Source organism: Condylura cristata, unplaced genomic scaffold (genome assembly GCF_000260355.1).
Source record: "Condylura cristata isolate star-nosed mole 26May11 unplaced genomic scaffold, ConCri1.0 scaffold00023, whole genome shotgun sequence".
Lineage (NCBI taxonomy): Eukaryota > Metazoa > Chordata > Mammalia > Eulipotyphla > Talpidae > Condylura > Condylura cristata.
Window position 1 is genome coordinate 1118243 of NW_004567124.1, and position 12112 is coordinate 1130354.

Below are 12112 nucleotides of genomic sequence, written 5' to 3' on the forward strand. Positions count from 1 at the left end.
AAAAAGCTCTCCAAATAGTGTTCAAACATTCATTTGTGCATCCACTTGAAATTGATTTCAATCCCCAGGTAAAAACTGAAGCACACAAGCCACTATCAGGCATCAAGAATTCAGCCAAACATCAGTTGTCTTTATTGTGTAAATTACACATATTTCTGTCAAGTTTGAGTGGGCTGGAGATAATCATTAACAAGAAAGATCCAAATTGTGTGCAGGGTTTTTATATTGAGTAAGTTACCTTACTTAGCCTCTCTTTTCTCATCTATATAATGAGCAAATATGGGTTCTTGAGTAGAGAATCCCACACAAAGTATTTAGCACTGTGTGACACATTTAAAAGTTTGATAATTTTCAGTTACTGTTATGAACTAAACTGAATAGGCAATTCCCTGGTTCTCTTTAGGACTCTTTGAAGTCATTGAAAAGCTACCATGATGGTTTAACATTGTTTGCTCTTTTTTTAGGTAAAAATTTTCAGATAGCGAAGCTGCACAAATTTTAAGAACACAGTTGGGTAAGTTTTGACAAATGCATGCATCTGTAACCCAGAGTGTTGCTATCTGATAGTTCCCTCATGCCACATTCATGTCATCTCAGCCCCAGAACCAACTGTTTATTTTTCAGCATTGTTTTGCCTGTTCTGGAACTTCACAGAAATGGAATCAAAGTGTTTCAATCTTTGTTTAAAGCCTCGTTGGCACATTTGTAACCTGCATCATTACATGCAATAAGATGCTTTTCACGGTTAACTAATCCTCAGTGAATACAGTGGTTTCTACCTTGGGGCTTTGTGAACAATGCCGTTGTCTAGTCTCTTGACAAAGATAATCATTTCTCTCATTCCATTGGAATGGAATTTCTAGGATATATGTATCTGACGTATCTGTCTCCAAAGTGTTCAGGTCATTGTACATATGCTGTGAGGACAGATCTACTTTCTTTGCCGACATTTGGAACTGACGATTCTCACCATTTGGATAGGTATGTGGTGCTTTCATTGTTTTTTGCATTTCCCTGATGGATACTTTTCACCTGCTTACTGGTCACTCATCAATTTTTTCAATTGGGTTGTCAGTTTTTTCATTATTGAGTTGTTATCTTTTATGTATCCTGCATGTAAATCTTGTTAGATATATTTGGTGAGCCTCACTTTTCTCATCTATGAAACAGGCAAATATGGTTTTACCCTCACTGGGTTCTTGAATAGAGGAGACTGCCACACAAAGTATTTAGCACAGTATGTGACACATTTAAAAGTTTGCTAATTTTCAGTTACTATTACTGAACTAAACTAACTAGGCAATTTCCTGGTCTGTTTGAAGTCACTGAAAAGCTCCCATGATGATTTAACATTGTGCTTTTTTTAGGTAAAAATTTTCATAGTGAAGCTGCACAGATTTTAACAACACAATTGGGTAAGTTTTGACAGGTGCATGCATAAATCCCCCCTAATATACTTTCAGTCTGTGAAATTTTTAATGGTAGTCTGTGTCCTAAGAAACATTGGATATCTATGTCACAAATGTAGTCTCATGTTTTCTTCTGATTTTATAATTTTAGATTTTACTCCCATGGGTCTATAATCTACTTTGAGTTAGTTCTGTTTGTATGTTGTTTGTTTGGGATCAGATTTGTGAAAACACTTCTCCCACTGCATTGCTTTGGTGCTTTTATCAAAAATCAAATGGCTGCTTGAGTGTTAGGCTGATTTGTAGACTTAGTATGTTTTATTGATCTATTTCCCTTGCCAGTACTACATAATTTTTATTATGGTAAGTTGAAATGAGGTAGTGTAGCATTAAGTCTCCAATTTTGTTCAAGATTACAGTTCTGAAACATTTTAGAACCAGTCTGTCAGTTTCTCCCCCAAAATCTGCTGGGTTTATAATAGAAATGTTGATCACTTTAAGAAGAATATTTATCTTAACAATATTCAATTTTCCAGCAAGTATATGAACAAGGTATGTCTATTTTGATCTTTTTCATAGCAGTGCTTTATAGTTTTAAGGACACAGGTCTTAGATGTATTTTATGAAATTATTTCATGACAATAGTGTTTGACATTGCAAATTTAAGGTTTATTTATTTTGCATACAAGAACTGGGGTAAAGGCCAGAGGTGTGGGAAGTGTGAAGATTCACCAGAGACAGAGTGGAGAGCAGAACAGATGGATTGACTGAAATGCACTACTGAGGGGAGCAACGGATAGGACAGGAGGTCTGCTGCACCATGTGGGTCAGCTCCCTGGCCAGGGATCGAACCCATGCTGCAGTGGCTGAGGATAGCTTCATAATATTGTGCTTTAACCTGTTGCAGGCCCGCAAATGAATTTCATTTTCAAGCTGTTCCCAGGTATACAAAAATGATTTTCATACACTGACCTTATACCCTGTGACCTTGCCAAATCCACTTACCAGTTGTAGTCTGGAGTTCCCTAAGATTGTTGACATAGAACCACCAAGTGTTCTGTTAAGTTTTTTCTCTACATAAAAGAACTGGGGTGTATGTAAGCCAGAGGTACGGGGCGGGGGGAGGGGAAAGGGAGGCGGTGAGCACATTTACAGAGTAGGGAGCAGAACAGGCAGATCTACTGTAATACACTGTTGACGGGAGCAATGTGCAAGACAGTTGAGGCCTGCTGTGCCATGTGGGCAGCTTCTTGGCCTGGAATCAAACTCATGCCCACCGTGGCTAGCAATTGCTTCAGCCCTGAGACTTTACCCCTGCACCACCTGGGAGGCCTCCCTTTCAAATCTGTTGCCTTTTATCACTTTCCTTTGTTGCATTACCCTTCTGTATCCTATTTATTTTTATTGTATGCATAGAAGAACTAGGGTAGGCCAGAGGTGCTGGCAGTGAGAAGATTCACCAGAGACAGAATTGGGACCTGCTGAAATCCACTGCTTGAGGGGAGCAGCAGACGAGACAGGAGAGGTTTGCTGTGCCATACGTGGGTGAGTTTCTTGGCCAGGGATCAAGAACAGCCTTAGGGGTGAGTGCTGCGACTTAACTCCTAGGCCACCAAAGGCCCTCTTCTTTGTCCTAAAAAAACATTGATTTACTCCAGTGTTAGGAATATACCCCAAGTATAATGCTGAATAAAGGAAGCAAGAGTGGACATCTTGCCCTCTGTCCTGACTTAGTGGTCAGTGTTTCACCACTAAGTGTGGTAATCCTTTGCAGTTCTCATCCTCACCCTCCTAATCCTGATTGTATGATGTCTTTTTAAAAATTGCTTTTTCTGAATCTACTCAAACCATATTTCTTGATTTTGTTAACACAAGTATTTTGAAGTAGTAAACCAAGAATTGATTTAACCCCAGCTAAGAAGTTGCTTTATAGATGATAGCTTTGATTTCCTTAATAGGTCTTAAGGTTTTTATACTCCTCCTTTTCAGTTCCATCATGTTATATTTTTCAAAGGTTTTTGATTCTTGGCGTCTATTGTCATAAAATTGATCATCTTTATCTTGTCTGTAGTCACAAGCTGCATTGCTTTTCCCTTTCATTCCTGACTGGAAGTTTGTCTCTTCCTGTCCTCTGTCAATGTAGCTGGAGTTTTGGTGTTTCTCCTAGAACTTCTGGATTTACAACTACACTTCCTGAAAGCACTGCTTTTAAATGAATTCCAGACTTCCATTTGTTTTCATTACCTTTCAGTTCAAAATATTTTCTAATTTTTATTTCTTTAAACACTTGTAATAACAACTTTAAATCAACAGATTTCCAGGCTTTCTAGATATGTAGGTATATTGCAAAGTCCCAATTCCAATCTTTGGAGGACTTTTGAGATGTCTTATATGTCCTAGTATATGTCTTGCTGAATGTACTCTGCACTCCTGGGTGGTTAACATAAATGTCAGGTCAAGATGGTTGGTATGTCTACCAATTGCTGAAAGGGGAAATACTGACATCCAATTATGATTTTGGATAATTTTATCAGTTCTTAATGTATTTTCTCTATTGATAGAGGCTTGCATAACTGTTGTGTTGTGTTTTTCTAATGAAATGCCCCCTTTTATTCTAGTAATAACACTTGTATTACTAGTATCTGTATTGCTTGTATCATGTCAGTGCACGAGCAAGGGTATTGCTTAAGAGAATTCAAAGTTTTGACATGTAACTGCCACTTCAATCTAAAGACAGGCTGCAATGAGGTAGTCCTGGCACTAATAAGAACCTGGTCTGGAGGTTGCAAAGCTTCACTTGGAAATAGGTAAGGGAAACTGTAATCATAGGTTCTTTTAAAGTTTATATTGTGATCTCATTTTTATACCTGAATAACCACTTTCCCAAAAGGAATGATATGTAATCTCTTTATTCTAAAAAGGACATATTATACATTGATATTTTCTGTTAAGAAACTCCTTTTAGTCATTGGTACTGATCCCAGACCAGCCCTTGTTGCTATTTCTTATCATAACATAATCTCTCGGGGGTAAGACACTCCCCAAAAAAACCAAGATACTAGGACTTATTCTGGATTCCCCTTGGGCAAGTGCAGCTTGAGATAATAACATGGGTCTCAATATAGAGCTTCCTATGATTTTCTAGACTATTAGAGCTGATCCAAGATTTGGGGGACTGAGAATCACCTCAGCAGGGCTACTGGGTAGAGATCTGTCTCAGACTTTCCCTCCACAAAGGAAGAAGCCAGGCGGTAAGTTCTCTGAACAGCCACTGTATCTTGTGCCCTGTTCTCAGTCCTAGGCAGGACCTCTTAGAATTATCTTCTCTCTAGTTCCTGGCTGGCAGGGCCAGTGTGGGGCTGCACAGGCCTCGGGCTCCCCTTGGTCCTCAAACACACCCTTTATTCGGAGTTTTGACTCTGACACCCAGGAAACTGCTGTCCTGCACTCTGCCTGTGCCACGCAACCTTTCTTAATCTGCTACATCTTCACACACACACACAAAAGCCCTACTACCCCTATTTTTCTCTTATTTGTGCTGATGCTTCGTTTGGATGTGCTTCCACAGTGGGGTCTGGCTCCAGAGGAAGAGAGGGTGGTTTTGTGAGCTGGGATGGTCCTCCAGCACCTAGTAACAAAAGAAATAGCTTGAATTCTCAATTCCATAACTCCAGAAGAAATCCCATCTTGTCTAGATGACTGGAACTGTAGTATATCTGCAGCTATGAAGGAAAGTAAGTCATAACTGAGGAAATAAAGTACTGAAATATCTCAGTACCTGTACCATGCCTACTTAAGGCAAGAAAATTAAAGCGAGACTACGTAACTGAATATATTTTAAAACAAGTTTTTAAGAACCAGTGTCCAACAACCCTTCCAGCAGCTATTACACAACTTCCCTTAAGAAAATAAAGGCCAACTTGGTGACCTTGTGGCCTTTTCCCTTTCTAGCAACGCTATATCCGGCAGATTCTGAGTCAGGAAAGTGCAAGCCTGGCTCCAAGCGGCGTCTCTGCTGGCACAGTGGCTTCGTACCCGCTGGGTCTTCGTGGAGCTATGTGTGGCCGCCTACCTGAGGGAAGCTTCCTGTATGCTGCTGCTGAAGACATTGCCTGTCCCAGCGCCTGATTAGAGCCCAGAGGCTGCTGGAAGCCACCAGGTTTGCTTGTTGAAGTGGTCCGGTGCTTTGCTTTGGGATCTTTAACTGGTTTAGTCCACACCAGTGTCTCCCTAACCTGGAGAGCAGCTCCCAGCTTCTGGGCCATCTCCACCATCTTTGGCCCACATGGAAAGAAAAAAAGAATCATTTGTAAATGTAACTAGTAATGCCCCTTCCTAGGCCTTCCACCATGGTGGGGTGGGGGGGGGTGGTCAGCTGAAGTAGTGTCTGCTGGTTCTAGCATTTCAAGGAAATCGTTCTCAAATAGCAAAGGAGTTCATATGTGATCTCAAAACCAACAACTCAAGGTTGGTACAGTATTGGACTAAACTGCTGCTTCTCCTGCTTGAGGAGACTTCAACTCAGATGACTTGCAGTAACAGCTAATTCACTGAGCCTGAATTTCCTCTGATTTCTTATTTCCTTTTAAGAAAGGTGGTTTTCTCAGGTGGTTGCTAACTAGAGAATGTACAAGCCTACGTCATACTTGGGTTATGTGGGCTTTAATTCATTAGTAACTTGCTAATAACTCCTGAGTACTAAAAGACGGCATACCTCAGAGTCAAACTCCAGAGAGTTGCTGTCTTTGAGCAGGTTGACTTTCTTCTCCATCTCCTTATACTGGGTCAGGGCACCCCTCTTCTCGCCCCGTTTGTACAGCAGCACAGCATAGTTCAGGTTTATTAAAGGGTTACACCTGTGGCAAACAGACAGGGAGTCTGTGGGCTTGGAAACAAATGGTCACATACGGATCTTTCTCATTACACAACAAAACTGGCCAAGTAGATTTCTCCATTCCACAGTGACGTGGGAACACACATGCTGTGTGGACCTGTGGAGAAGAATCAAGGAGGTACTGCAACCAAGTCTGGCTCTCAGCAGAAACCAGTGCAGAGTTGAAAAGGGAAGTGCCTACCAGATGGCATAGAATAAACTCCAGGACAGTCAAGTTTTATCTTAAACATAGTCCAGAGTTCCAGCTGATATTCCAACTAGCCTTTAAAAGGCTATCAACAACCCAAGCTCACTGTCGGCTCTTTCTATGGCCTCCTGCTACATTGGGGGCCAGAAACACTTTCTCAGTGGCAGTTCCTGCTGAGCAACTGTGTGCGTAGGAGCCCTGTCCTTCCACACTCAGGCCTGCTACAGACAGAGGCCGCGCAGCGGGCTGATTCAGGCCCACCAGTGCTCTTGCGCCACCTTGTGGCTTTGGACAGTCCAGCCCTGCCCAGTACCATCCCCAGCGGAGCAGCTTACTTATCCAGGCGAGCTGCTTCTGCATAGGCCCTCTTGGCATTGTCTGTATCTTCCAGGTTCGTCAGAGCCACTGCAACAAAGAAAATGAGCGCTGCAGCTGGAGAGTCCAACTTATAGGACCGAGGCAATGTTTCAAGACCACAGATTGTTCAGGTCTCAGACTTACTTCCTGGCACTGCCATCTACTCAGCCATTCCACTTAGATACTTGATGTCATCATACCACTGAAGTTCCATGAGTCCATTTTTTTTTTTTTTTGCAGTTTCTGATACTACCCTTGTTTGGGCCCCAGTTGTTTAGGTATTCGAGTTTTTCCCATGCAGACATACTGACTGACCATGTCGCTATCCCACTTAAAATTCCTCACTGCTTCTCAGTCTTCCATAACCATGACCATTAAACTTAGCAATAGAACACACCCCTTTTAATCAGTATTTTCTGGAAGCCCTGTCCCCTCCAACTGCCACTCCTGCCAGACATGTGATACATCTAGAAATTCAATTCAAAAAGCCTGGCCTTTGGGATAGTCTGGAGTTCTTTATCATTCCCCTCCCCCAACTCTGACGCCAAACTATTTGTCCTGACTGCTCTCCTTATACATCCTAGAACACTGTTGGCCACTAACTACAGGGTGCTTCATGCAATTTCATGGCTTCAGGCCTTCATTCACTGGCTCCCTGACGATTTCTATTGGAAGTTTACTCATACCATAACACATAAGCAGCAGTTCTGTTTGTTTATATTCCTCACCCCCATTAGAACTCGGCTTTCTCTGCATTCATGTAACCCTCAAGTGACACCCATTCAGTTTGCTTTTGCAACTTTCCTATTATAATAATCCCATAAACTCCTACCTGAAAAACCACTGTCAATGAGAACATTGAAAACTTTTGGGGCTTATACGCAACAGAACTTTTATATTATATAGTAATAGCAGTGCTAGAACACTTATATAACATAACAAAACCAATAGTTAAAATTATATGATTAAAAAACTAAGGACGATTATTAACTGTGAAATTCAGCTAGCAAAGGCAAGACATACCTAAGCCCAAGCTCTTAATGTTCAACAGTTAGATGAATTCAATATACAGTTTTCAAACCAAGGGAAAACAATTGGCAAAAGATGGAACTAGGATGATCTGCTGGTCTCTGAATTTGCCCCACGTTAGAAGCAACTAAGTGCTTTATCATCAGTTTCTTTCATATTTCTTCAAGTGCTAGTACAGTAAGCCAGATTCCACTGGGATCTGCAGGGAAATGATTTCACCCCTGGCTATCTATTATAGACGTCGAGGAGAATTCTCCACAGAAATGTCTCTTACCCGCCAACAGCATGTAGAGCTCCGCCATCTTTGGCTGGAAGTTGATGGCTGCATTGAGGAAATGGAAAGCTGATGCATACTGCTGCATGGTCAGATGAACAAGGCCCAAGTTATACAGAATCTTCCAGTCGAAGGGAGCCAAATAATTGGCTCGTTTTAGACAGCTGATAGCCTACAGGAGAGAGGGGCACTCAATGAGAGGCTGGGGCAAGTTCACAGACCCGGACACTGCATGTACGATGCAGACGAGGAGACACTCACTGCTACATATTTCTTCTTGCCAAAGAAACACATTCCAATGTTATTCCAGAGTGGAGGACTTTCTGGAACAGCACAGGCTACCACTTTGTATTTGGTGAGGGCAACATCAAAGTCCCCGTGTGTCTGCATCATGCTGCCTGCGGCCAAGATTGCCTGAAATGTGAGACATGAGTCATTGATGCTGTCATTCCCATAAAGCTGTAGCACTGAAGCCGCCTTCCTGAGTGTAGGTACTCGGGAGGCCTCTCAGCACCGATGGGGCTCAGAAACATCTGCCAAGGAAATAATGCATCAAGCTATTGGGACCAGTGTCCATGAGGTATGTGCCCATACCCACACTTTGGCTTATCTTTGGTACAGAGAAAAGATACAATCACTGATTTAACCCAGGCTCAGGTGTTCCCTGCTTCTGTCTGGGGAGTGAAGAGTTCAGCATATCAGGGCCCTGTAAGTAAAAGCTGCCTGCAGTCTGGCCACCGAATAGACGGCCCCTATTTGGAACACCAGGTACTCTAGACAAATCAGTTCCAGTGACAATATGCATTCCTGCTGTTAAAAGGAAGGATGTCCTAAAGGAACTCTGCAGAGTCTTATGGACCCTACCCCCTACTCTAGTGGTTGGAAACTACAATTCCCAGCAGTGCCAGGGAGAGAACTATAAGGACCCAAGGGCAGAGCTGGGACATTTGGGGGATAAATAGGGCGCGACTGCATCTCTCGCTCGGGAAGCGGCTCTCCGGACCACGTGACTCAGTGTGTTCAGTCAGCCAAGCTGGTAAGGTAATTCCAGTTACTTTGCATCCTGCTCTCCTTACCTGGGTTGTTTCCTATTCCTTGGCCCTTACCTGCAGTATAAATGAATTTTGAGCGCGTGCAGGTGAGGCCCCACAGACGGGTGGCCCAGTCCACTCTGAGCTACCCTGTAACACTGCCACAGGACAGAGGGGTCAGCTCTACGCAGCCTCAGCCCAGCCCCTTCCTTGCTCTAAGGAAGGATGAGTTGGGTACATGGGACTTCCAATAGAACTGAGTCTGCATTCAATAAACAGCCTTTCGCTGAATCTCCCTCTATGATGTTCATCTACTTGATGAGCTTCTCATCCCCACAGTCAAATCTGCACAAAGGCTATAACCTCAAATTCATTAGTTCATTAGAACTTAATTTACCACAATGATTTTTCACACAGAGGCTCTGCTAATTTCCTGAGCCACACAAGCACTACAATTTTACTTCCTATGTACTTTATATTTCTAACAAATGTGCTCGCCTAGAAAATCAGCAGAACACCAGCACTTTACAATATTTCAAACACAAAGAACCACTTTCTTTATAATCTAGCTAAGACAAGGGCAATTGCTGAGATACTTGAAATATTATACTTTCTAGGCCTACATCCCCCAGCAGCAGTGGGATTGTGTGAAGGCTCTGTGACTTGGCAGCTGCAGTACCTTATAGTTGGTAGGGTCATAAGTCAGTGCATTTCCAAGATGTTCAAATGCCTTCTGGTAAATGCCAAGCTTGGAGAAAAAGCAAACCAGACAGTTTACATTAGTGGGGGAAGGCCATTAAGGAGCCACCCACACCCTGGACAGACGCAACCTGATTTATCTGCGTTCTCTTAGGGAGAAAACAAGGCTACAGTTACCAGAGAAGAGAGTTAAAAGTCCGTACAGTGGTGCCGCCCCCCATTTTGTTGACCTGATAAGGTCTAAGTATGTATGTGCCAGGAACCATCTCTGCTACACTAGTCCTAGTGCCTCTTGGCAGGAAATGAGCTAGTTAGCCTCGTTTCCCCTGAGACCAGCCTCTCAAGCCAGTGCCCAGAAATCTCCAGAGTTAATCTGATTCCTTTTAAAGAAAAATGAAACCAACAAAAAGGCTACCAGAAGACAGAAGTCGAGGCAGGATCAGCTGAGCCAGAATCTGGGGAAAGGGTTGAGGGCTGAACAGGGAGGAGGTTCCTCAGATCCAGGGGGCCCAGTTCTCAGGCTGATCCACAAAAGAGATGGTGCTAAAAGAATCCCACTGATGATCAGGAGTGTGTGGGGGAGAGGTATCTGTAGACAATGCTTTGCCTTCACTTTCCTACAATACCTGGCTGGGAAGGAGCAACAGAAATGACCTTTAACCTAATAGTAATAGCTTGTATCAGGTTTCTCTTCCCTTTAATATTTCTCGTAACTGCTCTTTCCTTGGTTGATAAAAAATTACAAAGATTAAGTTAATTCCTTTAGCAAAGGAACGCAGAGAGTAAAGTTATGTGCTTCATATGACCTTTAGTAAAATGTGTTAAAGTTAAATCAAAATTCTGGGAAACCACAATATACACAACTCCAAAAGCATTTGTAACATCAAAGCACAAATAAGCAGAGTTCTCATTACCTGTAAGTAGAGTAATCCTAAAGTTGTAAGAAGCTCTGTATTTTCGGGAGAGAATCTGCAACACAGAGATCAACACAGGCCTGCTCAGAGGCACCGAGGCGGGAATGAGAAGCTGAGAACCTACCTCGGCGAGCCTCCTTCCCCGCCTTAGACCTGAGCTGACTTGAGAATTCCCTTCACAAGTGGATCAACTCCAGCTACAGGGGGCATTGCTCAACAAAAAAGAATTGGAACTTAAAATCCAGATTTCCTTCTTGCAAACTTTTTGTTGGGCCAAAGTTCTAAGAAAGAACCTATGGAAGGAATATTTGTGTAACTGTTGACTATACCACTAGAACTAAAGAACAATCACTGCTTTATAAACCAAATCAGCACAAAATTCCTCTTGGGGGATACACACATATATATACACATACATATATACACACATATATGTTAAGATTGATTTATTTACACATATAAGATCTGAGGTGCTGGTTAGAAGTGTGGGGGATGGGGAGTGAGAGTATTCACCAGAGACAGAGTGGGAAGCAGAACAGGTGGATGTAGCAGAACATACTGCCAAGAGCAGCGGGCGAGAAGAATCACCAAGGGATTATCATTTTTCTGTTCTCACTGTACTCATAATGCTAACCAGCATAATTTACTTTTCAATTTAGGATCCCAAGGCCCTAATGCTCTACATTCCATATTAAACAGCCAAGCTAAACACAAGAAGGAAGACACATAACTCTAGGAAAGACTTAGCCATAAGCTTTAAAGCAGGTTTTAAATAAAAGATTATCTGCTTCCCCAATCCCTTATATTTGTCTTTGTCACAAAAGCAGAGCAATCTGAACACTGATCTGACAGGACGGTCACAGGGTTTCAACAGTGAAAATGCCATAAGGCAAGAACAATGTCCCACTCCTAAGGGATGAGACTGGGTGCTGGTTACTGGCGGGAAGCCTTAACTAGCAAGACAGCTTTATTCAACTCAGTATCTGCCTTCTACATTCTGCTATGGTATGTATCCATTTTGATCACCTTCCTCCCCAATCCAAGTAAGGAACTGCCACAATCCTGTTGGCTTCCATCCCAACAAAATGACCAGTCTCTCCCAAATAAGGTCAGGAACAATGGTCTCTGCAGTCTCAGTGAGGCTCCCAATGCCCAGCTGTGTCCTCTTCTCCCTCAGCATTTTACTGACTATTCCCTGAAAAAAAGTCACCCTGGTTGACTTGGTGATGGGAAACCCACGGGGATTAGAATTGAGATGGAAAAAAAAATGTACAAAATGATGTAAAAATAAACTTTTGTAAAATAAAAAAAAAAAAAA

General features: G+C 42.4%; 1 protein-coding gene across 2 annotated transcripts in view; it reads right to left on the bottom strand.

The window, feature by feature from the left end:
- Positions 1-2955: 2955 nt before the first annotated feature.
- The window catches only part of BBS4 (Bardet-Biedl syndrome 4), a 33550-nt gene continuing 24393 nt past the window's right edge, over positions 2956-12112 (bottom strand). For both annotated transcript variants that reach the window (XM_012728726.1, XM_012728727.1), the window contains 8 exons: positions 10795-10849; positions 9861-9929; positions 8412-8564; positions 8151-8322; positions 6826-6895; positions 6124-6265; positions 5482-5683; positions 2956-5037 (listed from right to left, as the gene is read on the bottom strand). In XM_012728726.1, the coding sequence (XP_012584180.1) occupies positions 4928-5037; positions 5482-5683; positions 6124-6265; positions 6826-6895; positions 8151-8322; positions 8412-8564; positions 9861-9929; positions 10795-10849 (973 nt within the window). In that variant the 3' untranslated portion in view covers positions 2956-4927. The remainder of the gene's footprint in view (positions 5038-5481; positions 5684-6123; positions 6266-6825; positions 6896-8150; positions 8323-8411; positions 8565-9860; positions 9930-10794; positions 10850-12112) is intronic.